This window comes from Apodemus sylvaticus, chromosome X, assembly GCF_947179515.1.
Source record: "Apodemus sylvaticus chromosome X, mApoSyl1.1, whole genome shotgun sequence".
NCBI classification, from domain to species: Eukaryota; Metazoa; Chordata; class Mammalia; order Rodentia; family Muridae; genus Apodemus; species Apodemus sylvaticus.
In genome coordinates, this window is record NC_067495.1 from 54574603 (window position 1) to 54602518 (window position 27916).

Below are 27916 nucleotides of genomic sequence, written 5' to 3' on the forward strand. Positions count from 1 at the left end.
AGTATGGCAAGGACTGGCTGACTATGTATGGCGATGCCCCTAGGCTGTATCTGGGTGGGGGGGGTGTCTGGGGGGGCGTGGAAGCAGGTTGAACAAGCCGGCAAGGAACAGTCCTCAATGGCCTCTGCATCAATTCCTGCCTCCAGATTCTTGCCCTGTTTAAGTTCCTGCTCTGACTTCCCTCAGTGATAAGAGTGTGGTGTGGAAGTATAAACTGAATTAAACCCTCTCCTCCCTTCGTTGCTTTTTGCTCATGGTGTTTTATCACAGCAATAGAAACCCTAGTTACAAGATAGATGGGAAGGTTAACAAGGTTAACAAGGTTTACAAGGTTAGCAAGGTTAACAAGGGCTAGCCTGGACTATATAACAACACTTTGTTTTTATTTATTTATTTTATTTTTTTGAATATTTTTATTTTCTATATTCTTTGTTTACATTCCAAATGATTTCCCCTTTCCCGAATCCCCCCTCCCCATATGTCCCATAAACCTTCTTCTCTCCATCCATTCTCCAATCACCTCCCTCCTTTTTCTCTGTCCTTATATTCCCCAAAACAACAACAACAAAAACAACAACAAAAACCCTGGATAAAACAAACAAAATCTTAGCAAAACCAATCACCAGTCACCTTAAACAATCCTATGACAAAGCTAACTCTAGGACTCTATTTTAGTCACAGTTACTATCATTGTGTTGAAACGCCAAGACCACACACAACTTGGGGAGAAAAGGGCTTACTTAGCTTACATATTCCAAGTCAAAGTCTGTTATGTGAAGCCAAAAAAGGGACCTGGAGGCAGGAGCTGACGCAGAGGCCATGGAGGGGTGATACTTACTGGCTTGCTTCCCTCACTTGCTCAGCCTGCTCTCTTATAGAACCCAGGACCACCAGCCCAGGAGTATCCCAACCTACAATGGGATGAGCCCTAGCCCATTGATTACTAATTAAGAAAATGAACTTGGCCCCTCCACATCAATCATCAATCAAGGAAATATCCCAAAGACTTGCCAGCATGGACCTAGTCTTCTGTAGGCATTTTCTCAATTAAGGTTCCCTCTCCTAAGATGATACTAGTTTGTGTCAAGCTGACATAAAACCAGCCAGCACAGAATCAATGTAGACTAAACAATGTACGTTATTATGTTCTTGGGGAAAGAGAACAGAAGAAAGCTGCAGATCAGTCTACTAGAATATTCCTAATTCTTGCCTGTCTGTACACAGAAATTGGTTAAATTAATCTACTTTTATCCTCAGATCTTTCCAGGACAAGATCCCAAGGAAGGCACAGAAAGAGAAAACGGAAGATAGTTTTCACTATCCTCATTTTTTTTTTTTGTTATCCCAAATGAATTTGTGGATAGCTCTTTCTAGCTCTATGAAGAATTGACTTGGAATTTTGATGGGAATTGCATTGAATCTGTAAATTCCATTAACCAAGGGGGTATACATGGTTCCAGCTGCATTTGTGGCAGAGGAATGCCTTGTCAGGCATCAGTGGGAGGTGGTCCTATGAAGTCTCAATAGATACCCAGTGTAGGAGAATCGAGAGAGGGGAGAAGCATCCTCATGGAGGCAGGGGGAGGGTGGATGGGTTAGGGGTTTTCTGGGATGGGGGAAACCGGGACAGGGAATGGCGTTTGAAATGTAAATAAAGATTATATTCAATAAAAAAATGAGGGAAAAAAAGAAAACAAGGGAAGGGTTATGGAAAGGGAAGAGAAATATATTTCTCAAGTAACTGAGAGATCAGGGTACCAAGGGGAGGGTAAATTCCCAGAAAGAACATCCAAAGTCAGCAGAGAGAGCAAATGAGGTGAAAAGACAGAAGAATTTCAGATTGGATTTAGGAGATAGTCAGTGCTTACATTTTGGTAAAGTTGTGTGAGTTTGGGTTCAATTAAGTTATATGAAAGACTAGTGCAAGTTGAGGGTCCCTCTTATCTGATAGCATTCTGCTGCTGTCTGTAAAGGAAGAGGAAAGTAGTAGTGGCTTGATTCTGGCAGATGCAGAAGTATCACTGTGGTATCCTGGGATGTTGGATCCTGTCACAGAATATTTTTTCAGAGGTTGTTAGACTGGGAGTAGGAAGAGGTTGAACTAGCTAGAGAGAGAGTTCATTTGGTAAAATCCCACAGAGCATGAAGAGTGGTGTTTGATCTGAAACTTGGGCACAATATTACAAGCTTATGATCCCAGTTCTGTGGCGTGAAAAGAGGCTCTTTGATCTCCACTCATGAATACACACACACACACACACACACACACAGAGAGAGAGAGAGAGAGAGAGAGAGAGAGAGAGAGAGAGAGAGAGAAAGACAGAGAGACAGAGAGACAGAGACAGAGAAATACACAGAGAGTAACAGACATAGAGACAGAGAAAGAGACAGAGAGTAACAGACACAGAGACAGAGAAAGAGACAGAGACAGATACACAGAGACAGAGATGCCGGTGGTGGGAGAGTATGGATTTGAGCAAATAACATTTCTTCTATATTCCAATTCTACCACCCCAAAGGAGCAAAACAGGTGATGGTTTAACATGGAGTGTGATCCACAGCTGTATGTCTGTCCAACCTGCTATTCCAGTCAAAAGTCAGGGTTCTGCAACTCGTTTCTGTTTCATTGTATCCATTTGGAGACAAATGATTTTTTTTTTATGGTATGACACACTGGCTAAATGTGTGTAAGAAATGCTCACAAAGTACTTTGAAATTTTACATTAATATTATACAAACCTCTTCTTCTGATTTATGCTTTTTGTCTCAGATGCCTCCTCAAAAGATTGAATGTATTCCAAATTGTATTTGTTACATTCTATTCATTGTTTAAAGAAAGCTATGTTGAATCTTCTCTTCATGTGAACAATAGTCTCCTAATTTACCTGTTTCACAATACTGAAGTTTGAAACATTGGCATTCTTCGAGGCATGGCAGTATCACATTGAATGAGAGTTTTCCTAACAGAGGCTGTCCATTTAAGTTCAATGCTTGGGGGTAAAACCCAGCAACTGGGGGGGGGGCAGTGGTCTTGACGTGCTTGTGTCTTTAGCTAGTGCCTGAGCAAAGCTTCTCAGTGACTCTTAGGGAAATAAACATAGAAAAAGAATTATTCCATCTGACCACAGGGGGCTGGATGAGAAGGAGAATGGAAGGAAGGTAGGAAGGAAGTCAGTCATTGCAAGTCAGGCCTATTTTCTTCCAATAATCTCCCAGGTAACAGCCTCTACCTTGCTAGGGTCTGATTACCCGTTGCTGGCCTCAGACCATAGTATTATTGTTTTAACATTCCTACCTTCCTCTTTATCCCAGCATGAATTGGGTTAGAAGGGAGGCTGGAGAAGCTGACCCTGCTTGGGGAAAGACAGTTTAGCACTCAATGATCTTGAAGGCGGACTTGAAAACACAGTGATTAGAAAATAAAGCAGCAAGCCCTGGTAGTGTAAGCCTGTGTAATAATGTGCAGGGCCACACAGGGCTAGCCTATTGAGCAGGATTCATTTTCATATAATCTCCTCCCTCCAGCCAAAGTCTTTGACTTGGGGTTTTTGTTTTCCTCTCCGTAATTCATGCATGCTGAACTTGACATCAGTGTAAAAGGACGCTGAGGGTTATTTAAATGGGCATTTAAGAAAAATAACAACAGCAATAATAGGCTAATAGAAACATCATGAATGATGTGTAGAGCTTATTGCCAAATGAATGATGTTGAAAGCCCATTCCTAGGACACACAGGTCTCTAGGCTTCATCTCTAGTACGCCTAATAGTGACTGCGGGCACAGTCACATAATAATAAACTGTATTGTAGCTCCAAATTGTTTAGTTATAAGGTAATTGTTCTATACTGGTTCCAGGCTGGAGGTCTTACTCACTTTTCTCAGTAGGTGATAGAGAAATGTTACAGCCATTCATAGTCACACTGGATTGGGTACTGTGTTGAATGTTCTATGTGGGTTAGACATATACAAACAGGCCACAGACTCATGACATAAGAATTATAATTCGCCAGGCGGTGGTGGCGCATGCCTGTAATCCCAGCACTCTGGGAGGCAGAGAGAGGCAGGTGGATTTCTGAGTTCGAGGCCAGCCTGGTCTACAGACTGAGTTCCAGGATAGCCAGGGCTACACAAAGAAACCCTGTCTCAAAAACCCAAAATCCAAAAAAAAAAAAAAAAAAGAATTATAATTCTTCACATTAAAAGAAAATCATGAAAAGCAATCCCTCCAAATTAGATACTAACCGATTAAGCAGAGATTTCAAATTAGATCCTTCATCTGACTCCTAAACTATATATACACCGTCTCAAACCAGTGAGCCATTAAGTTACCTGCTCAAGCCTCCAGAGGATTCAGAAGCAATATGTGTGGGAAAGTACTTTGCAGAATGCTCTATTTAGACCTCTTTAGACCTCCTGTGTCACACTTTTAAATTTTAGGACTGGGAAACAAATCTGATATCTAGGCTTTTTGTAGTAAAATTAGAAATTCAAATACATTTTTTTTTGCAGTGCTGGGGATTAAACTCAGAGTTTTTCATGTTAGGTATGTGGTTTACCACTGATCTATACCCCAGTCTCAAAAGAAAGACTTTGACACAGTAATTCCTCTCCGAAGAAACTTGTACATATATGGTCAGAGCCACCCAGTCCCCTAGTATGCTTTATCCAAATGCTCAGTAAAATCCCCCCCAAATTAGATACTAACCGATTAAGCAGAGATTTCAAATTAGATTCGTCGTCTGACTTCTAAACCATATACACGTCTCAAACTTGTGAGCCATTGAGTTACCTGCTCAAACCCCCAGAGGATTCAGAAGCAATATGTGTGGGAAAGCAAATAAGTTGTAGTCTATCTATATACGAATGAGAATGAAGGCTAGACAACCCACTGTAAGAATGTAGCTAAATCTCACAAGCCAGACATGAGGTAATACGTACAACATAGTTTCCTTTCTACAAAATATAAATGAGATAGGCAGAGCTGACCAATGAGATTAGAAGTCAGCATAGTGGGAGGGGCGAGGGATGGATGACAGCTCTTCTTCACCCCACAATCTACCAGGATGGGACCTTGGGAGCAGTGTTTTGATGGCTAATAGAGGAAGGTCCCATACAGAAGGCAGAATATTTCTCTTAAAGCTGCATGCCTGTAATCCCAGCACTTGGGAGGCAGAGGCAGGCGGATATCTGAGTTCAAGGCCAGCCTGGTCTACAGAGTGAGTTCTAGGACAGCCAGGGCTACACAGAGAAACCCTGTCTTGAAAAACCAACAACAACAAAGCTGGGAGACCAGGCGTCCAAGGAGAACACCATCACCCCATTGACAATTCCCCTATTTCCCCATAAAATAATAAACTAGTTTTGGTTTAAGAAGTCATATATTTTGCAGAGTATACCTTCTTTGGAGCATATTTGTCCATTGCTCAGAAAAACAATTTTATTATTAAAATACAATCTTGCGCATACTTCAAGCTGAGCCTTATTAGAAATCGCTGTTCTCCCTGACTGCACGGCGAGCCTCCCACACTACATCATTTGTTCTAATGCTTGTTTCTTCCAACCCTCAGCAATGTTTTCTATATGTCTTCTAAACATATTTTCTGACAAGAGAATGTGTTTTACTTTGACATCGTTTTTTTTTTCCCTCCTTCATGTTGCAATTATTTGTTTTACTGTGGCAGGAAGAGCAGGATTTTCCCCCTCTTTTAGACTACTGGAAACTGAAAAAATACTTCTAAATATTTATCACTACATGTGACAGTATTTTTTTTAGAGTGCTGGGTTGAGTATCCTGTGACTCAAAACATGAAACTTAAAAAGAATCGTTTGTCTTCATGTTCTGAATGCTTCATTTTAGAATACCGGGATAATTACAATAGCTCTATAGTACCTCCATTAGCTGATATCTTGAGGTATGATATACACTCAAACTGGAACATCTTGGCATTTCTAATAGTCTTCTGTATGATAATTTTCATTTCAGCTGTCTTCTTGTGAGATCAGATTAAGTCGTCATTGGCTGTGCCTGATCATGTGACTGATGCAGAACACATACAGGCAACAGAAGCATCGGCTCTGCTGTCCTTCCTTTTCCTCTTCTTCTTCTTCTTCTTCCTCTTCCTCTTCCTCTTCCTCTTCCTCTTCCTCTTCCTCTTCCTCTTCTTCTTCTTCTTCTTCTTCTTCTTCTTCTTCTTCTTCTTCTTCTTCTTCTTCTTCTTCTTCTTCTTCTTTGATTCATTGTTCTTTGTTTCCTTTCATTTTTTTAAAGACAAAGTTTAATGTATCTGAGACTCACCTCAAACTTGCTATACAGCCAAGGATGACCTTGAACTTCTGATCCTCCTGCCTGTACCTCCTGAGATGAGAGGCATGTGCCATAGAGCCTGGCATTGTGTGGTGCAGGCTAGCAAGGCTTCATATATGCTAGACCTGCACTCTGCCAACTGAGCTACATCACCAATCCCAGCCCTGCTATTTTTTATTGTTTACCAGTGCTGTTTCCCGATTTTATTGCAAGAAATTTTTTTTGAAAAGTTCATCGTTAGCTGGGCGGTGGTGGCGCACACCTGTAATCCCAGCACTCTGGGAGGCAGAGGCAGGTGGATTTCTGAGTTTGAGGCCGGCCTGGTCTACAGAGTGAGTTCCAGGACAGCCAGGGCTATACAGAGAAACTCTGTCTTGCAAATCCAAAAAACCAAAGAAAGAAAGAAAGAAAGAAAGAAAGAAAGAAAGAAAGAAAGAAAGAAAGAAAGGAAAGAAAGAAAGAAAGAAAGAAAGAAAGAAAGAAAGAAAGAAAGAAAGAAAGAAAGAAAGAAAGAAAAAAGAAAAGAAAAACTTATTGTTATTTTTAATTATGTGTATTCAGGGGTATGTGCGCATGAGTGTTAATACCTTCAGAGGGCAGGGACATGGGCTCCTCCTGGAGCTGGAGCTGTAAGCAATTCTTAGCCGCCTGGAAAACAAATGCAGGTCCTCTGCAAGAATAGTATGGGCTCATGACCACTGAACCATCTCTCCAGCCCTTCATTGCAGGAAATGTTTTAAGCCACTAACTGATCTTATGAGTATCTGTTTGGCTAAAATTAGGTAATGCATTCCAAAAGGCATTGATCAAAGCCTAGGTGAGCTATAAGTCAGGCTACCCAATTTGCACCCCACTCCCACAGGCCATGGTATATTCTACCATGACAGAGATGGAGTGCCAGTGTAAATCCACATGCTAGAATTAGATCTTAGCAATGATGCCTTTCTTGATTACTGACATGAAAAGTAATTGTAAAAAGTGCAAGACCTACTGTCCTCACTGTCCACTGCACTGTCTTCTGCTTTGCATATAAGGAACCAGTGGTCTACACATTCCAAATCTCGCCATTGGGTGCTGCTGTAATGGGAGAGATCTGCATCTGTTGACTCTTGTTTGGTTCCCTATAGAAATACTCTTCTCCACTGTTGTTGTTGCTGTTACTGTTCTGGGCTTCTGTCTTTCATGGACAGTGCTATGAAGGCAAACCTTCAAAACAAAACTGTCTTTATCCAGGAATTGTTCTTGAACTTGTAGGAATTGTGACTGCATCCCCCAACAAATCTTTTTAGGATTTCTTCCAGAACTTGCTACCAGGAATGCTGGCCTTTTTCTCCTTCTGCTTCTTCTTCTTCTTCTTCTTCTTCTTCTTCTTCTTCTTCTTCTTCTTCTTCTTCTTCTTCTTCTTCTTCTTCTTCTTCTTCTTCTCCTTCTTCTTCTTTTTTCTTTGACATAAGAAAAATGGATACCTTTATTCTCCTTGTTGCTAGGACTGCATAGAGTTAAAGCCATTTTTGTAGTCCGCCTCTCAAAAGTGCTGATGGCACAGCAAGCACTCCTGCATTCCGTGTGCTTACTTCACTCTTGATCTTATCTTCTGGTGTCTAGAGATAGAGCCCGCAGGCTCGCACATGCCACGTAGGCAATCCTGTCGCTGAGCTTCGCCCCCAGCCCTTACCCAGGGTCTATTAAGAAACTCACCTATATTTCCTTCTTCCTCCAAATAAAGCAAGTTTTAAACTGCCAATTTTTACTGTTTTTAAAGTCATTTAAGGTTTAGGGGAAGGAAATGGGATAAGACAACTAATGTTCATCATATTAAAGCTCAACTGCCTACGAAAACATAACAGAGTACAGCATTTCATACCTCCAGGTAAAGATTTTTAGTATCAGTGCCTGTTAATGGCATGGACCTAAGATCGGTTAACCATAAGCTGCACTTGCATTTCAGAGTGGTCATGTGTAAAACAGCCAACACTGGTTATAAGACAAGATGCACTGGGAGACATGGTCTAATCTTTTTATTTGTTTGTTTTCCGAGACAGGGTTTCTCTGTGTAGCCCTGGCTGTCCTGGAACTCACTCTGTAGACCAGGCTGGCCTCAAATTTAGAAATCCGACTGCCTCTGCCTCCCAAGTGCTGGGATTACAGGCGTGCGCCACCACCGCCTGGCTGACATGGTCTAATCTTGAACCCTTTACAATTGGAGGGGAGGAAACAGATATTTATAATCAGTGAAATGTGATTTCAGGTTTAGTTCTAAGATTCATCATGCTATTTGAAAGTCACTGTTGTGTGTTCCAAAGCACCATTGGAGGGACCCTGTTTTAAGAAAGCCACATACCAGGGCATAATATAGTTTCTCTCCCCTGATTGCCAAAGAACCAGTAATTACTAAGCTGATTTAGATGCAGGTACTTAGACACTTTTTTTGTTGATGTTGTTTTTTGTTTTTTGTTGTTGTTTGTGTTTTGAGACAGAGTTTCTCTGTATAGCCCTGGCTGTCCTGCAATTTGCTCTGTAGCCAGGCTGGCCTAGAACTCAGAGATTCACCTGTCTTTGTCTCCTGAGTGCTGGGATTAAAGGTGTGTATCATCACTGCCTGACTGTGGCTTTGTTTTTTTTTATTAAACTTGTATTATTGCTTTGTTTTTGAGATGAGGTCTTACTCTGTATCCTTGGCTGTCCTAGAAACCCTTTATGTCGCCCAGGGTGGCTTAAACACATAGTTAGACACCTGCCTCTGCCTCTGCCTCTCAAGTGATGGGATTAAAGTCATACACTACCACAAATGACTGGCCTCTGTTTTGCTTTTGAAAAGTAAACTGTCAAACCCACCTCTATTACCAATCCCCTTTTCTCTAATGCCTCCCCTTTCCCCTTCAGCATGCGTCTCTCTCTACATCACATGCTGTTCTATTTCTAAGCCCACTGAGCCCACTTAGAGCCGCCTTATGGACATGGGTGGAGGACCATTTATTGGAGCATGGGTACCCTCTCAGGTGCTGAATCCCTGAAGAAAACTGACTCCCCCATCTCCCAGCAGCCATTAACTGCCAATAGCTTCTCAGGTAGCGGTAGTACTTTGTGGCTCCCTCCCTGATCCAGTTCGTGTTTCAACTTTATCTGGCTTGATTTTGTGCAGCTCTTGTGCAGGGGCGTACAGTTCCTTCCAGTTCATAACTATAACAGCCCTCTCACGCCCAGATGACTGCATTGAAATAGTTGTGTGGGTTTTTTTTTTCCTTAATGGAGTTCCTACAAGGCAAATCTAAATAAAGTTGCAAATGCATTTAAAAAAATATTTCAGGTAACTTTTTAACTGTGCTATATTGTTTTGCTTTTAAACAGTTTCAACCCATTTATTCCCAACAATAGAAAAAGTGGGCAAAGGACAGGTTATTTTCAGAAGAAAATACAAATGGCTAATAAACATTTGAAAAATGTTCAATCTTTCCTGTAATCAAAATAATGCAAATTGAAACAGCATGATGCCATTTTTTGGTCTATAAAATTGACAAAGATAATACTTCATGCCAGCGAGATGGCAACAAGATAGGCGCTTTTCATACATTGCAATGTGAGTGTGAATGATTCAGCCTTTGTAGAAGGTAATTTACCAATAGATGTTAAAACATTCTTCAAATGTTTATCTTTAAAATGTTTACACCCCTGATCTAAGTAATTTAGCTCCTAGGCATCTATTCAAAGAAAACAATCATAGATTCAGAATTATGTTTAGAATGCTACTTTTATTAAGAAAACATATTTTAAATTAACACTTAAACATTAGGGAACTATTTAAGACTTTTCTTTTTCAAGATTGGTTTAATTTTTAATTATGTGCATATGTGCATGTGTGTGGGGGGGTGTGCATAGGTATGCATAGGTGCCTACAGAATCCAGTAGAGGATATCCAATTCCCTGCAGCTGGAGCTATCGGCTGTTGCAAACTGCCTGATGTGGGTGCTAGGAACTGAACTTAGGTCCTCTACAAGAGCAGCATGCAATTTTAAACATGGAGTTATGACTTTCCCATTTGGTGTAATATTATATTGTCTTAAATTAGTGAGGTTGAAAGCTAATTAAATGGTATGATAAGATTGTTATGATGTTTTGGGTGAAGAAAAGTTCTAAAGCTTTTAGTATGTATGCATGGCATATGGGAAAGGCTGAAACTGAACCCTAAAGTATTACCAACAGTTGACTCTGGAAAACAGAATTAAATTATTTGAGGTTTGTTTTCTCTTAACTTCCCCTAGTTTCCTAAAATATATACTATGATGATAAGAGACATTTAGAGCACACTGTTAATATGTGTACTTTCTTCCTGAGTTTAATGCTTCTTTCTGTCTTTATCAGCAATCTCTTTCTCCAGTTACTAGTCAACTAGTACTGGTTAAGGACCTATTCTGTGCCCAGGATTGCACTGGGAAGTGGAGCTATAGCAACAAAGATGGCAGACCAAGTCCTTGCTTTCTGTGTTTTCATAATGATGGAGAAAGACTGTCTACAAATTAGTGTCTCCTTATTTGCCAGCTTGGACCCTTCTTCTCCCCTCCTTCATGCTTTTTGATGTTATAATATGAATTTATTCCCATTGTCTTAAGTATCACCAATACTGAGTTGTCTTCTAGAGCTCTAGTGCCAGCTTTTAGTGCTCGCTCCCAAATTTCCGCTTTGTACATACAGGTCTGACATCCCGACGTGGAGATCTAACAGTAATGTCCAAGTAAGGGAGTGAGAACAGAACCCAAACATTTCCATCCTTTCTACCACAGACTTTCACTTTTAGAACCTTTTCCAGCCAGAGAACGATAACCCAGGTGTTCCAATTTTTCTGCCCAATTACTGTGGAATTATCCTTAGCTCCTTATCTTTTTTGTACTTTGTATCCAATGTATTCCAAATTTTACTTTTCTAAAATCTATGTAAAATCTCATGTCTCATTACCTCTAGTGCAGTGGTTTTGTTTCTACCTTAGATCTCTTACCAGTTTGTTCTCAAGGTAGCCACCAAGCTGCCTTTGAAAGCACAGTCAAAGCCAGGTATGGTGGTGCATGCCTGTAATCCCAGCATAGGAAAGGCTAAGCAGAGGGAATCAAGAGCTCAGGCCACCACCAGACAGTGAGTTCAAGGCCAGCCTGAACTACCTGACCTTGTCTCAAAAAAAGAGAAGAAAAACCAGAGACTAGACAGGTGACTCATTAGGGAAGAACACTTGCAATCCAAGCATGAGAAATTGAATTTTGATTTCAGCATCCATGTTTAAAAAAAAAAGATGTAGCCACATACACACATATAACCCAGTGCCGCAGTGGAGAGAGGTAGGATGATTACTAACTAGGGCTGACTGACTGTCAGCTTTAGTTTCAGTTTCAGTGACAGATGCTGTCTAAAAGAAAAAAGGCAGAGAGCGGTAAAGTACATCCAGCATCCTCCTGGCAATCACCACTTAACACACTGCATATATTTTACATTCTTCTTGTTGTTTGTCATTGTTCAGTATTAGGAGGACAGTCTTGTTGTTGTTGTTGTTGTTGTTGTTTGGTTGTTTGGGTTTTTTGTTTGTTTTTTATTTTCTAGTCTTTTATCTCCTCTGACGTGACCCCAGAATCTACAACAGTACCAAACATACACTAAGTACTACTCACATGGTATAAAATGTTGAACAAATGGGTAATGGGTAGATATTATGACAGTGATTTAAATCTTTCAAAAGCACAAATGAATTCTAAAAGTTCCTTATGCATAGGAATTATATCAGCTAGTTTATAGATAATAGCTGAATGTTTTTATTTTCCATAAGACCTACCCTCTGTATTAAGGACACCTGAGCCTTGATTAAATTTTCTGCAAGTCTGAAATCACAGAAGAGGAAAAATATTTTTTAATTTATTTTTACATTATGTAAATGCCATGAATATGTTCTCATTATAAGAACAAAGCAAAATAGCTCATATATCTTCTTTCCAAGGAGGTAATTAAGTGCCTGCTGTTTATTCTTCTAGGCTAAGTAGCCCTTTCTGTGATAATAGGAATTTTCTCTGTCTGCACTGTCCAATAGACCTGTTGGCCATATGTGCTTATTAAATACTTCCAGTGTGACTAGCATGACTGAGATTCTGTTTTAAATTTTATTTTAAGTATCATGTTAGTTTAAATAGCCACATGTGAACAATAGCTATCATCTCAGTGTAATTCTTATTGATTTCTACCTCACCCTTCCCCCTCTTTTTAAATCATAAATGATATTACACAGCATTAACATGCATGTGTACTGTTTAGGGATTTCTATCTTGCATTCAGGGAAATAGCTTAGGAATGATTCCTTCTGGATGCAGATATGTCGGCCGCAGTCTTTGTGGTGACGCCTATCAGCACTTCTTTCTTCATATGTACACGCTACAGTTCACAAAATGAGAAAAGAGCACCTCTTGGTGTTGAGCCACATTCTGGGCCTTGTTATCCTCCACACTAAGGATTTCTGCTGGCAAGACTTTCATATCAATTATGTGATTTGAGATTCCACATAATCAATGACCTAATTCAAGACTCTATTGTATATTTCAGACCTATGGTCAACTGTTTTGTTTACTTTTTTTTCCTATCTTGCAATCAGACTAAACTTTTATGATCCTAAATTAAATCTGGGTTTAAAATTATGTTCAGAGATGAGAAATAGAATTTTTTATGTTGTCTTTTTGTAAATTCCCATTTTTTGTTGCCAGTCAGTGATGTACAGTGCTTAAGTACAAGTTTTATGTGTCATTTTTTGCACTCCAGTAGTAATTGTATCATGTATTTTATATTGTACCTGATAGCTATCTCTGTGTGCATGTGCATGCATGTATGTATTTATGTATGTGTGTGTGTAGATATGGGCATATAGCTGTGTGTGCATATGCACCTGCTTGCACATACACTTGTAGAAGTCTTGCTATGGAACTCAAGCTGCCCTGGGTCTCCTATGTGGTCTAATCTGGCTGGGAACCCATGAGCCTCCTGCCTCAGTCTCTCCAGTACACTCCAAGCTATGTAACAGTTTTTGTTCTAGATAAATACTTGACAAGTCTCAGTAAAAGAGATTCTGTAAAGCAATGTCCAATATATAATGTCCTTCCCTTTGTCCTTGCCTTTTGGGAGTAGAGCTTTCGTATGACACTGTAGTACTGTTATCATAACTGGGCTTGCATGGAAAGTGCCTTTACCCACTGAGCCATCTCCTTGGTCCATTGTAGTGTTGAATGCTCAACCCAATGCCTATTCAGCATCACTTTGAGAGGAAATCTTCTGGAAGACAGGCTTCAACTTGTTTATTTTTGCATTGTCCCTGTTCTTACAAAAATAAGCCCTTCCCATACCAACTATAGTTACAGATGCTCGTCTTTGTGCATGTACACAGAAGTGCATGTATACTCGTAGGGGTCCTGTCTGTTTTCCTTCTCTTCAGTCTTCCCATTTCCTTACTTCTGGGCCATGAAAATCAACAGCAAAATGCACAGCATACATAAAGTATCGTCATCTTCAAGTCCAATTTCTCTCTGTTTTTTTTTCTTGTTGTTATTGTTGTTTTGTTTTTTTCGAGACAGGGTTTCTCTGTATAGCCCTGGCTGTCCTGAAACTCACTGTGTAGACCAGGCTGGCCTCAAACTCAGAAATCCACCTGCCTCTGCCTCCCAAGTGCTGGGACTAAAGGCGTGTGCCACCACCACCCGGCTTCTCTCTGTTTTAAATGCCAGCTTTCACACCCTCTTAAAACAGCTTCCTTATGATACGCCAACACTTTGTCTAGTAAGCTTTGTGGCTAGTACATAAAAATATTTCTAAATAGTCATTTATTTGAGACTATTTGATAAAGAATAACTGTTCATATACACATGTAAATAAAACAGCTGTGTAAAATCCAAATATGTGAAGACTGAAGCAGAGTTCAGGTTAGCCTGGACTGTATAGCAAGTTACAGCTAACGTGGGCTAGCATAATTGTAAGACTGTATCTTTAAAAAGCCTCACGATAACAACAAAATAGAAACAGATAAGAAATCATTGATATAAGATATTTTCCTTTGGGTCTAGAGAGATGGCTCAACAGTTAAGAGTACTTGCTACTCTTCTGGGAGACCTAGGTTTGGTCCACAGTACCTGTGTCAGGTGACTCACGACTGCCTGAAACTCCAGCTGCAGGGGATTGGCTGCCTTCTTCTGGCTCCTGTGGGTACCCACAAACATGAGGCTTACACACACACACACACACACACACACACACACACACTCATTTGTATCCATTTTACTAATTTACTAATCTGGGTTGTGTTGTTATAATACATTCCTGAATCATTTTTCTTGTTTGTATGGAGAACTATATCATCTATCATGGTCCAACAATAGGTAGTGTTATGTATGATCTAATGAGTAAGGATAGCAGTTGTAGGTACAATGTATTGGCTACTAAGTATAGCACACATATAAACTCTGTTTCTCAGAACAATCCTGTAAGATAGTTGCCCCATTTACAGATGAGACTGAATCCAGATATATCACAGAACTTGCTTTTAGGAACATGTGAAGTCAAATAACTCTCTCACCACACATATAGCTAGTTCCTGTTAAAGGGATGATATTGGGCCACCCATGGTTTTCGGTTTTCCCTGTCATCACTTTTGGAACCAAGAGTGCATCTGATGCAGCTCTAGCCAAGTCTGATTGTATTCTTATTTGAAAATATGAACTTAGCCAGGCAGATTCTCCTCTATAATATTTGTGTGTGTGTGTGTGTGTGTGTGTGTGTGTGTGTGTGTGTGTCTGTGTTACTGGGGATGGTACCCAGGGCCTTGTGAGTGCTAGGCAAACACTCTACTACTGAGGAAGATCATGAGTTCAAAGTCAGCCTAGGCTATCTGGCAAAGCCTGGTCTCGATACAAACAAGCAAGCAAACAAAGCAACCTCAGGGGCAGCTTGTGAAGGGAAACTTGAGCCAGCCATGTGGAGCCACATATAAGCTGAAGTTCCGGAGAAGGGGAAGCAAGCAGAGACCTGACTATGGTAGAGATGCAAGGGGATGGGGATGGAACAGAAGGAAACACATGCTGCAAACCTCCAGGGTGGTGCGGAACCCTTGGCATGCTAAGGGCACACTCTGCCTGTTTCCTTTCTCCACTTACTGTGCCTCAAAATACATCGCCCACCCTAGAGCTAACTTTAGTGCATGTTTTAAACCAGAAGAGCCTAATTAAAGTGTGCACTCAGCAAGTGCTACAAAGGAAATTTGAACGGGAGTCTTACAAATACATATGGCACTTCTTTGCCTCATTACACACATTTCTCTCTGCCCTACTACTAGAACCCCTCAAATCACCTTAATGTATCCGAGAAACAAAACAAAACAAAACAAAACAAAGCAAAAACCAAAAGGGGAGTCACATTCCTCAATTCTTTTTCTCTGGAGTCCTTGTTTGTTCCCAGAGCCCTGAAGAGTTATAGAAGTTGGGAGTTATAGAAGTCTCAGGCATCTCGGCCATCCGAATTTCTTCAGGTGAAAATTCTTTGTTTAGCTCTTAAAAAAAAAAAAAAAAAAGCCTGCGGTGGGATTCCTGCTTCAGAGTAGAAGGTACTGAATGGGGCCACAGGGCAGGGCCAAGGCAGGGTTGGCTTCTTGTCAGTGTAGAGAACATGGTGTCTTGGAGAACATGGTCTCATCAAGAGCAAGGACTAACTTCCATGTGCATGCCTATTAGCCCAGCACTCAGGAGGATGAGGTAGGAGGATTCTGAGGTCAAGGTCAGTTTGGGATATGTAACAAGGCCCCGACTTTAAAAAATAGATAACTAAAAAGCCAAGGAGTGGGCTACCTTTATCTCTACATCTAGCCCTAGATTTTAATACAGCCCCTGACATAGATTTGAGTGAATAAGTAACTGAAGAAATATGAATAAATTAATGGCAGATGTAAATCACATCCCTTGTTCAAATGTCTAGATCCTTCCTCAGTCACATCTTCCCAAGTTAAGAAATACCACCTGTCTCCATCTCTAATAAACAATTCAGGCAGCACTTTGAGTAATGTTTACAGTGACTAGTGAACCTTAGCTTAAAACAAAAACAAAACCAAAAAAAAAAAAAAACCCAAAACGAGGTGACTGTGGGAATGACATAGCTCAAAGACTGCAAATGGACAACTCTGGATTGCCCTGTTTACAACAAACACCGCCCGCTTTGTCTTCCTCTGTCTGGAGAGAGTGAGGTTTTCATTTTAAGAGGCTGACTAAAAAATGCAGGGCCACTTCCTGGGCAGGCTTCCAAGTGACTACATCTTTCTCACAGCATTCCCCAGAGCCTCAGCCCAAGCTGCCTGGGGCGGGGCCTCTAGCCATTGGTAGCTGGGGGAGCTACCAGAGGAGCAGTTATCTGCAGCCCGCCAGAATTGCTGTGCTTTTAGGCTGTCTCCGGTGCAGATATCAGCCTTGGCCTTTACATTGAAGAGACATCAGCATCTGTGATTGGCCAGGCTGGTGTGTGTGTGTGTGTGTGTATTACAGGAGATGTCGTGCCACGCTTCTGAATATGAGGTTCCTTTCAGCCGAGTGTCCCGAGTGTGGGTGAGTCTAAATATCTGAAGACTGCCCTTGTTGGTTGGGAAATGCTCAAAGCTGGGCATTATGATTTTCCAAGGGCATGACTTAGCATATTTCTTAATCTTACTGAGCCTCGGTTGCCTTTTCTGTGAAATAGGCATAGTATGATGGTATCCTATGGAAGGATAGAAATATGTACGTAGCTTAGTGTGTTGGGAGGCCAGAAAGAGATGGCATCCCCAGAGCATCTCACATAACACCTGGCATATGGTAGGCGCCGTACAGATCTATTATTTCTTCTTTTTTTGTTTTATTTGTCCTTAGTTTTTAAGACAGGGTCTCACTCTATAGCTCGGGCTGGCCTTGAACTCTCCATCCTCCTGTCTCAGCCTCCTGCGTGTTGGGATTACATGTGTAACTCACCATGGCTGACTAGCTCTTAATATTCCTGATGCATCTGTTCAAGAGGAGGGGGAAGGGACTGTGACAAAGCTTTCTTTCTAGGAGTACAATCTTGCTCTGGCAGGCCCAGCAGATATATTCTCCTCCTTCCCACCAGCCCCATGGTTCTCAGTCTCTGGAGCCTGAGCCATTGTGGAACACTGAGGAACTTACTCCATAGCTCAGGCTGGCCCGGAACTCACTCTGATCATCCTGCCTTGAGCTCTTCAGTTAAACACTGGGACTCCAGGTGGGAGCCATCCTGACCTGCTACTTTTCTTCTTAGCCATACCTGCCTACCAAACCGGAAACTTCAAGGGGGGAGGAGGGTGCTGCTGAAGACATCTTCATCGGAATGTATTTCCCTTCCCTTTTCTCCCTTCTAGACCCTGACTGCACCAGCCCCATTTGCTGACGAATCCAGCTGCCAGTGCAAAGCACCTCATGAAAAACTGACCATTGCTCAGGCGCGCTTAGGAACACCAGGTGAGGCTGTTGTTCTCATTTCTCAGATGGGCTTCGTCGGACGCCTTGAAGGTATCACAAAGCATTGTGTGAACAGTGCTTACCTTTTTTTTTTTTTTTTTTTTTGATTTTGGTTTTTTGGATTTTGTTTTTTTCCCCTGAGACAGGGTTTCTCTGTGTAGCCCTGGCTGTCCTGGAACTCACTCTGTAGACCAGGCTGGCCTCAACTCAGAAATCTGCCTGCCTCTGCCTCCTAAGTGCTGGGATTAAAGGTGTGCGCCACCACTGCCCGACCAGTGCTTACTTTCAGAGTGGAATTTTGTGATCAGCACAGTGGACATTACTAGCAGGAAGTAGTTGAGTATGAGGACTTGCAAGTGTAATCTCAGCACCGAGGAGGCTGAAGCCAAAGCACAGCTGTGAATTCAGGAACAGCATGGGTTGTGTCATGAATTCCAAGATAACGTAGGCTGCAGAGTAAGACCCTATTGTAAAAAGAGGATCAAAGCAGCAATAACTTACACAAATCAAAGTTGTCAAGGTAAAAGTGCGGGAAATGCTTAAGCCAAAGCCCCCAGACTTTGGCAACTCAGGCAAAAGATCTGGATTCATCTTCTCATTTGCAAAATGGGGACAATGTCTTGTTCCACATGGCTTTTGTGACAGACAGGTTCTGCAAAAATTCCATTTTCAAGGTGTTGATGAAGTAAGTCACTATAATTGTAACTTTTCTGAAATGGCTTCATGTTTATGTTATAAGCAAGCCCCTGAAAAGGCTGGGTTCTAGAAGTGTGTTCCTCTGTCCATTCCTTTAGCCTCTATCAGAAGACCAATGGGGAAGAGATGTAAAAGAAAGCATAAAGTACCATTTCTGCTTCCCACGGGCTTTCATGATAATTAAAGGCGCAAGACGGTTGTTAGACATGAAATAAAAGCCACGGGCGCATGTATGCTTAGACAACGCTGATGATAAGCGACAGTTCAGAGAATGGCACATTTGTGAGGCCTGGAGAGGTCAGGCAAGAGTTAAGGGAGGGTGCAGAACATAGCTTGTTCTCTTGAGAGAAGTTTTGGACCATGTCTACAGAAAATAGTTACTTTGTAGGGGTAGAGCAGAAACAGTGCTGGAAAGTGGAGCTAAGAGAGCTGTCTGGGGGTAAATGTGGGTCAGTCCAGTCGGTTGGGATGGAGTGAAAAATAAGACTAGGTACGGGAGTTGAGATTTAAGGCATTTATGATGGGAAAGCAGACCGTGCTCGTACAGCCACTGCAACCCGCAGACAATCCAGGCTTAAAGGAATCCACGGGGTAAGGGACAGTGTACCAACTACTAGTGGTAGGCAGTGACTCAATATGTACAAGGTCCTAAGGTCTTTATGTGTAGCCTATCATTTTGCTCTCATAACTCAACACGGTCAGGACTTTCAGTATTTCACACATATGGACATGAAGGTTTAGAGAGGGTGCTAAGCTGCACAAGGCCCTTCAGCTGGCAAGTGGCAGGGCTTCTTATACTGGAGCCTGTATCCGAGCACCAGGAGGACTCGCAGACACACAGCAATGTCTGGGACGCCCCACTGGACTGGGTGATTCTGTCCGTATGGGCTGGAGCTGTAACTTGACAAATTCCCAGGTAATGCTGCTACTCTGGGAGCACCTGCAGAGTCGGAAGGCTGGGGGTCTCAGCGCCAGAATGTGCCCCATCTCATTTAATCTTTGAAGAATCTCAGAAGACTAGAGAACTATTGTCATAACTGGTAGGACTTCAACTCCTTATTGCCTCATACCCCTACTTTATCCAGTACAAGGACCTTCCCTGGGAGGGCTGTCCTCAGCTCGCCTCAGGACTAAGTGAAACTAGCTTCGGCCCCACCATGAGGCCAGGCGTGTGGGCACAGCAGATAAAGAACGCTTTCACTGTAATCATTTGCTGTTTTAACCTCCGTCTATCTATCCGTAGTTTTTCTCCCTGCCTACTTCCTCGCTCCTCTCTGCTCCTTCCCTCCTTTCTTATTCCCCCCATCCCTTGAAGAGACCAAGAAACCAGGTTCCTCTTTTTGCTTTGGGCCCTATAGGAGTTTTCCAGTCGGGAAGTTGCTGACACATTACAATTTTAAAAAGTGATCTGACTGCAAAATCAACTCTACAGATAGTCTTGAAATTTACTAAATGGCCTTTCCCCCAGTAATTAAGGCGTCTTTCTTTACTTTTCTTCCTCTCTGCTTCCTGAATTCATTTATCCTGATCACCTCTGAATCGTTAACAAAAACTTCCACAAAACTGCCATCTGCTTTCTTGTGGGATTTATATCTTAAAACAAATTTTCCTCAATTGAATTGCAATTGAATAAGAGCATTGAAATCCAAGATCCCTCATTAGACAGTTTGTTATTTCAGAGCATTTTCTGTTTACTGCGCCTTATTTAGAATACAGTATCATCCTGTGAAAGCAATTCTGTTTGTTCAAAATAGTATATAATTGAAAATAGTTGCAGTTCTCAGTCTGACATAAAAATCTCTAGAATTTTTATTGCAGAAATTTAATTTATTAGCAAGATTGTACCATCTGAATCTATTAATGTGATATTTCTTTATGTTCTAAATTAATGAGGTCGGGTTGCATCAATAACTAATCACAATTTTAAATCTAAATCCTAAATCAGTTAATGGAAGTTTCCGATGATCTCTTTTGAGTTCAGTTCCCCATTTTTTGGTGTGAGGCACTGAAGTCTGAACTCAGGCCCTTGTTACATGCTAGGCAGACACCCTACCATGAGGCCATATCCCATCCCTTTAATATCTATTTTATAGCATAAATAAAATACATAATGCATGTATTTTTAAAAGCCAATATGATTCTTATGTTTATTTAAAACATCACCAGGCTACTGAGATTGCTCAATGGGTAAAACTATTTTCCTGCGCTGGCATGGTGGACTGAGTGTGAGCCAAAATCCAATAGGAATACACAGATTTTTCAATGTCATCCACTGATGACTTTGATGATACCATGGTATGCATGCCTGTCCCCCATTTCTCTCTTCCTCCCTCTGCTTCCCTCTCCTTCCTCTTCTTTTCTTCTTCATTCTCCTCCTCCTCCTCCTCTTTTTCTTGACTATCAGGATAAAGATATCAAGAACAATAACCCTCTCCCTCCATGTTGTGGTCACTTTATATACTATACTGATGAAACCCAACTACCCAGCATGCAATTCAAAGGAAATTGGTGTCTGGTCTGGTTCAGCAATAGCATCCTGCAAGACTAGAAAGGAGTCGGGCTGTGGTAGTGCATGCCTGTAATCCCAGCACTTGGGAGGAAGAGGCAGATTTCTGAGTTCGAGGCCAGCCTGGTCTATAGAGTGAGTTCCAGGACAGCCAGGGCTACACAGAGAAACCCTGTCTCAAAAAAAAAAAAATCCCCATCACAGCTTACTTCAGCCAGCAATGGACTTTGGAATTGGAAAGAAAACTGAACAACAGTCTGAGCACTGATAGATATCAAAGCATCACTGTCTTTGAGAACAGGACTAAGGCCTTTCTTCTATACTTAGGCATATTATAAAGAGTAACTTTAAGCACTATATCCGAATTAACATACAGCTACATGTGCCTTTATACCTGCAGTTGGGTGGCAGAAGCAGGCATATTTCTGTGACTTCAAGGCCAGCATGGTCAATATAGTAGTGAGTTCCAGGACAGCCAGGGCTAAGTAGTGAGATCCCACCTAAAAAACCTTAACATGAAAAAAGAGAGTTTGCCCATTCTTACCCTGCCATCATCTAAGAAACAGAGTCTGTATGACTCAAAGCCCTCAGACACAAATGGGAGGGGAGGGGACCTAAAAAAAGACCATGTGCTACATGGCCGGATGCTTTGGGGTCTCTTTATTCAGCTGAGGATTTTCACTGAAGCTGTACTTTTCACTTATTTTTTTTATTTATTTTTATTTTTTTATTGGATATTTTCATTATTTACATTTCAAACACTATCCCCTTTTCCGGTCCCCACAGAAACCCCCAATACCATCCCCCCCTCCCTGCTTCTAGGAGGGTATTTCCCCCCCACCCACTCCCACCTCCCCACCCTACTTTTCACATAAATGATTAAAATTGTCCTCAGGTCTCCTTCCAAGTCCGTATCTAAAATCATTAATGAACAAAATGAAGAACTAAAAGAGAACCTTAGTTTCCCCAGTAGCAGGTCGATCTCACTGGTTCAGACATCTACATTCTAAGTGAGGTGAAGAGAACGCTCAGTGCTCTGTGTTTGTCTTCCTTGTTGGGTAACACTGTATGCTGTATTCTTAATTTTGTTGTTGCTGTATTTTGACAGCTTTCAAAGAGTCTACTTTTTAAAAATCAATTTTATGTATTGATGTTAAACTGATAATGTATAGATATTGTGTCTTCTGTAGGTAAACTCGTGGCTCTGTTCTAATGGAAGGTAATGAGGGTTCCTTATTGGGTAGTTGTGTTAACCGTCTCTTTCTTCTACAGTTGACAGGCCTGTTAGAGTGTATGCAGACGGAATATTCGACCTCTTCCACTCAGGTCACGCAAGGGCACTTATGCAAGCAAAAACACTGTTTCCCAACAGCTACTTGTTAGTAGGAGGTAAGAAGTGCATTTCTTTGTCCAGAAACTGCCTTATAATATGCTTCCTGAAAAGTACCCCTTTCAGATGTCCATCAATAAAATCTGACATTGTTAATGTTGCCAGTTCAGCCCACACCACCTCACTTGTTCAATACCTGAAATTTAAAGTGACATTTAAAACTGTAGGAGAAATTACATCATGAAATTGCGTACCACTGCACCAGAGAAAAGGAGAGAGGGTGAGAGAGGGAGAGGGACAGATTAATGACACCACCAAGGGTAGCCACCTCACATTTTCCATTAATGCTTTTCTCCTGCTATTTGTGACATGATCCAATTTGCGTTTCTAAAATTTTCTAGAGGATCAAGGAAACAGGGATATTACTGTGATTTTAAATCTTGGAGAACTAAAGGGGTTTAGGATGATTGATGGTGCATAAGGTCATTGTCTATGTTATTTATGTGTGACCTGCAGCATTTAGGACAGTGTCATGCTAATAAGATGGACCTAATTGGTTGTACAACTAAGTACAGTGTGATAAAGAAATGGGGCTTTATACATCCAGGCCATCTTGGTTCACAATGAAGGAGCTGATGTCCTTCCTAAAAGTATGGAAAGAGAAATATGGTTTGCCATAGACTGATGTTTTCCTCCTCTAGAAGGCTTACCTAATCAAATTTTGGTGACAATCTACTACTTGACTGAGGAGACGTGCCTGTCACTTCTGTAGCTTCCATGGCACTGTATTGGACTAGGCACTGTAATACTCCTTGAGATCTCTAAGAGGGGAAAAATGTATAGCCAGGACATTCTAGTGTCTAGTATCATGTTATATTATTCAAATGTTAAAAACTACTTCCTGGAAATTTCAGAGGGAAATTTCAAGGAAAAATTTCAGAGTACTAACCCTGTGACTATTGAATGGAGTTCTTTGAGGATGACAAGAAAACCAAAGGTTACTAGGCAAGTCATACAAAGGGACACAAAGGAGAAACTTTTTCTTGCTCACTTCTCTGTCCCATCTCTAGACTGAATACTGCCACCTGGAGTCTTCTGGGCTACTGGAGCCCGTGGAAGGCCTCGGCAGCATGTGGGTTCCAGTTATTGGGGTGATCTGATCCTGGAGAAGATTTGGTAGGGGTGGGTCAGAATTAACTATGTGACTCAGAAGTTTGAACTCTCTTATGGGTCTACATGAGCCTTGGCAAGCTGCCACTTTACATCTTGCTGCCACTGGCACCTTCAGAGGTTTCTGTCTATGGATTTCTGGTTCAGTAAGTTATGATATATATTCTATATGTTCATATTCTCTATCTTTCTCTTCCTCCCTCTCTCCCTCTTCCTTTTCCCCTCTTATCCTTCATTCTGTCTCTCTCTCTTTCTTCACTTTTCTTCCTCCTTTTAATAGGCCCTTGCCTTCATTTCTCTGGTAAATATATGAAAGCATATTGATTTTTTTCAGGTATTTGTTCCTTTTTACAATGGTGTGGTGACATGTCACACCAGGAGCCAGAATCATAACATGAATTTTTAAAACAAAATTGTACCCATATATGCTGGTATATAGCTATAATGCAAGAATTTGGAAGGTTAAGGTAAGAGAATCATAGGTTTGAGGCTATCCTGGGCTATGTAGGTAGCAAGCTTCAGGCCAGTTTGAGCCATTCAGCAAACTCTGTCTATCCCAAAACTATTAAATTAATTAACTTAATTAAACATTATTTTTCAGTCATTTACATTCCTCCAGTGACATGTAAAAACTTTGAAATGTGCCACTATATATTTGTAGAATACAAACAAACTTCATTTTTTCTTTTTTGTTCACTTTTATTTTTTATTAGATATTTTCTTTATTTACATTTCAAATGTTATCATTATTTCTAGTACTTTATAAACTTCCATTTTTCTCCTCAAAGTTGTTCTTGCCTATAATTTTCCTAGTGTGATATTTCAGTGCCTGCAAATCTTTTAGTTGCCTCTGTCACAGTTATAAAGAAGAAATCGGTGTGTAAATCCAAACACACATAGCACATTATACATTTTGATAAATGATTGTTAAACATAAAAATAAATTTGATCAGCAATTTCTCTTTTAATAAGATGGATAGGATATTCTTACTTATGGGTGTATCTATGGGTAAACATAACTTATTGCCAGATTGAGGCAAGGCATAGTAATAATTTGTTTTCCTTGCTTTAATAAGTACTGAAATATTTGTTCACACAAATATATAGGTAGGAATAGAAGGGGTTACTTAAAGTGATATCACACAATACCTTGAATTCTTTAGCTCAAGAACACAGTTTGTTGTTATTGTCATTAAAGCAGTCTCATTTGTTTGTCAAGTGGCAGCCTGATAAGATCTTCTGCAAAGAATGGATTAGAGATGGTCTGACCTGCAAAGGGATTTGTTACTAAGCTCTTAGAATCGTTTGTTCTTTCCCTTTCTGGGAAGTTATAACAAAAGGTTCATCAAGATTTATCAAATGGCTCTTAATTATCACCCTTGCTACTTTACTTGAAAGCAACTTATTCAAGCATATGCAAAAGAGAGGGGAAATGGAAGTATCAGTGATCGCCTTACACCATTACCAATCTAACAATTTCTGTAAAAAAAATGTTTTTGGCATTCACTTTAAAACATTAAAAAAAAAAAAAAAACAAAGTGCTGAGACTAGGATTTTAACCTATTGGATTTGCAGAGTATACTTTCTTTAATAGGCAAAATGGGGCCTTAGTATCAGATTCACTAAAACCTGGAGATCAGCATAATGGCTTTTAATTCAACTATATTAATACATTCCAGGAAGCTTTATAAAAAATGCCAAGAAATGGTCATAAAATGTATGTATATAATAGTAGAATCATTCACGATTAAAATAATAAAGATCTAACAAATGTTATAAACAAGACAATGAGCCAGCATACTTAATTTGTTGCAAATGTAATACAATTCACAGATAAAATTATATGGTTTTTATAAGAAGAAAATACGGATTTTTAAAAATATGTATTTTCTTGTTTTTAATCATGTGCATGTATGGGGTGAGTATGTGCATATAATTGCAGGTACTTGTAGCCAAAGATGTTGCATCTCCCTACAACTGAAGTTACAGATGGTGTGATCAGGTTAGCTGGCACCTAACTGAAGTTACAGATGGTGTGGATAAGGGTGCTGGCAGCTAAACCCCGGTCCTCTTCAAGAGCAGTACTTACTCTTAACTGCTGGGCCACTCTCCCTTTGAGACAGGGTTTCACATGAGAAGTGTGTTTCTGAAAGGCATATTATTTTGAGCTAGACATGGTGCACGCCTTTGAACCCAGCACTTGGGAGGCAGAGGCAGGAGGATTTCTGAGTTTAAGGCCAGCCTGGTCTACCTAGTGAGTTCCAGGGCAGCCACAGCTACACAGAGAAACCCCGTCTCATAATAAAATAAAACAAAACGAAATGAAATGAAATAAAAGGCATGTTATTTGTTCTTTAAATGTTTAGTGTGTGTATCAGATTGTAATATTTGGCTTTCAGGAATAACTGCATAAAATCAAGTATAAAAATCAGAAATAACAAAGTTATCTTTATTAGATACCATGATTAAGAGTTTACTATGTATTTAGAGAGAGAAAAGAAGCATATTATTAAAATCAATTTTAGGTAAGTTTATTTTTTATCAGGAAGAGGTAGAAAATAAACATTTTAAAAGACAAAATTGGATAAGGCATATTGTAAATGAAATATTTTATGATGGGAACTTATAAAATAGTTTTTTAACTTCCTTTAAAATAATGCATGTAAAATATAGTGTAATGCATGTAAAAATAATGTAAATGTTTTACCCATGCCTTTATTCCAGTGTATCTTAAAATTTTTATAATTCTGGAAAATATTCCAGATACATTTTTGAGATGCAGCCATACCAGCCTATAGAGCTTTGGCTTATTAAAGTGATTTTGAAGTGAATAGCTGGAAAAAATGCTTACTCTTAACTACAAGAGAAAAGCCATTTTTAGGATTCAATATGAGTGTTGAGAATAGCAGGAAAAATGCTTACCCTTAACTACATGAAAAAGCTATTTTTCACATTCAATATTTCTTTCCAGTGCTCCGTTTACTTTGAATTCCTGGACCTTGCCCCTCAAGATCCATGTGTTCTCTGATAATAGATGAGAGAAGCAGAAGCAAAATTGTTAGGCCAAAATTTGCATCATTCTCCATTCTACTCTGTTTGGTTCCTAACACCAGTTTTCACTTGTAACAGAAGTCTGTGTATATGAGGGAAAGACAAGAAGGCACTAGACAGTGGTTCTCAACCTGTGGGTTACAACCTGTTTGGCACTTGCGGCAGCGGGATACCCTTTCACAGGTGTTGCATATCAGATAGCCTGCATATCAGACATTTACATTATGATTCAAAATAGCAGAAAATGACAGTTAAGCAGTAGCAATGAAAATAATTTTATGGTTGGGGGTCATCACAACATGAGGGTCACAGCATTAGGAAGGGTGAGTTCTTCTCTAAAGGTTCGGGGTACTCTGATTGTTCTTTAAAGTTTGCCCTGAAAGTGTTACCTCTCACCGTTGCAATGCACCACAGTAAGGTATGGATGGTACTTCTTTTGAAAATTGCAATGAGGGCTGTTATATATGAAAAAGGCCTTCTCTGGCATATTGATTTTAGGAAATTATACTGTTAGAAGCTGCGATTCTGGACATTGGTTCCTTTAGAGCTCCCTATTCTCACGTCCCTCCTGAACCATCCCTGCAATGCCTTTGGGGCTATGTGTTCTCAGTAGAAAGAGACCTTTGTCTTAGATTATCTTTTCAGAGTATCACAATCTAGCTTAAGAGTAGATAGCTGTAGCCTGAGGAGAGGTAGGATGCATTTTTTAAAAAGCCATTTTGTTTTGTTGGCTGAATGGCTGGCTCTGGTGCTTAAGTGTGAACAAATAAAAATGCCTGTGGTGAGCTGAAAGGATGGGTCCTATTAATTATGTCGGCTGGTAGGTTTATGGTAGGAATTCCCCTGGGTGGTTTCATTCATAAAACCACTGTTTTTGATTCACGCACATGGACAGGTACTTGGTGGAAGTCTTTTGTGTTCAATAGATATTATTTATTTATAATTTTTTGTTTTGGGTGTGTATGTGTGTCTGTGTGTGTGTGCACGCATGCATGCACATGTGGGGGTCATGTGCATGCATGCACACATGCATATATGCATGTATGTGCTGTGGTTCTTTCCTTCTACCATACAGGTCTTGGGGATCCAACCTTGGCCGTAAGGCCTGTCTGCAAGTGCTACTGCCTGCCAAGCCATTTTACTGCTGTCCAGAAATAATTCATTAAAGGACCAGAAACTAGAAGTGCTATGGTTTACTTTTGAATTTTAGTAACATATTTGCATCATGATTACAGTACCTGCATGTAAGAGATTTTAAAGCATGAAATGAGTAATGATTTAAGTTTTTTGTCCTGTACAGTCTTACCATGTTGGCAGCATTTTAATGAACTGAGACTATCCACTTACAAAATACTTTTAAA

The 27916-nt window shown here is 40.4% G+C and overlaps 1 protein-coding gene across 3 annotated transcripts in view; it reads left to right on the plus strand.

The window, feature by feature from the left end:
• Pcyt1b (phosphate cytidylyltransferase 1B, choline) overlaps nt 1-27916 on the plus strand; it is a 96089-nt gene that overhangs the window by 36600 nt on the left and 31573 nt on the right. For 2 of the 3 annotated variants that reach the window (XM_052170100.1, XM_052170098.1), the window contains exons 2-3: nt 17703-17802; nt 22277-22393. In XM_052170100.1, coding sequence (XP_052026060.1) covers nt 17703-17802; nt 22277-22393 — 217 coding nt within the window. Of the gene's footprint in view, nt 1-16727; nt 16900-17702; nt 17803-22276; nt 22394-27916 lie in introns of those variants that run through there. The other variant, XM_052170099.1, reaches the window with a different exon arrangement.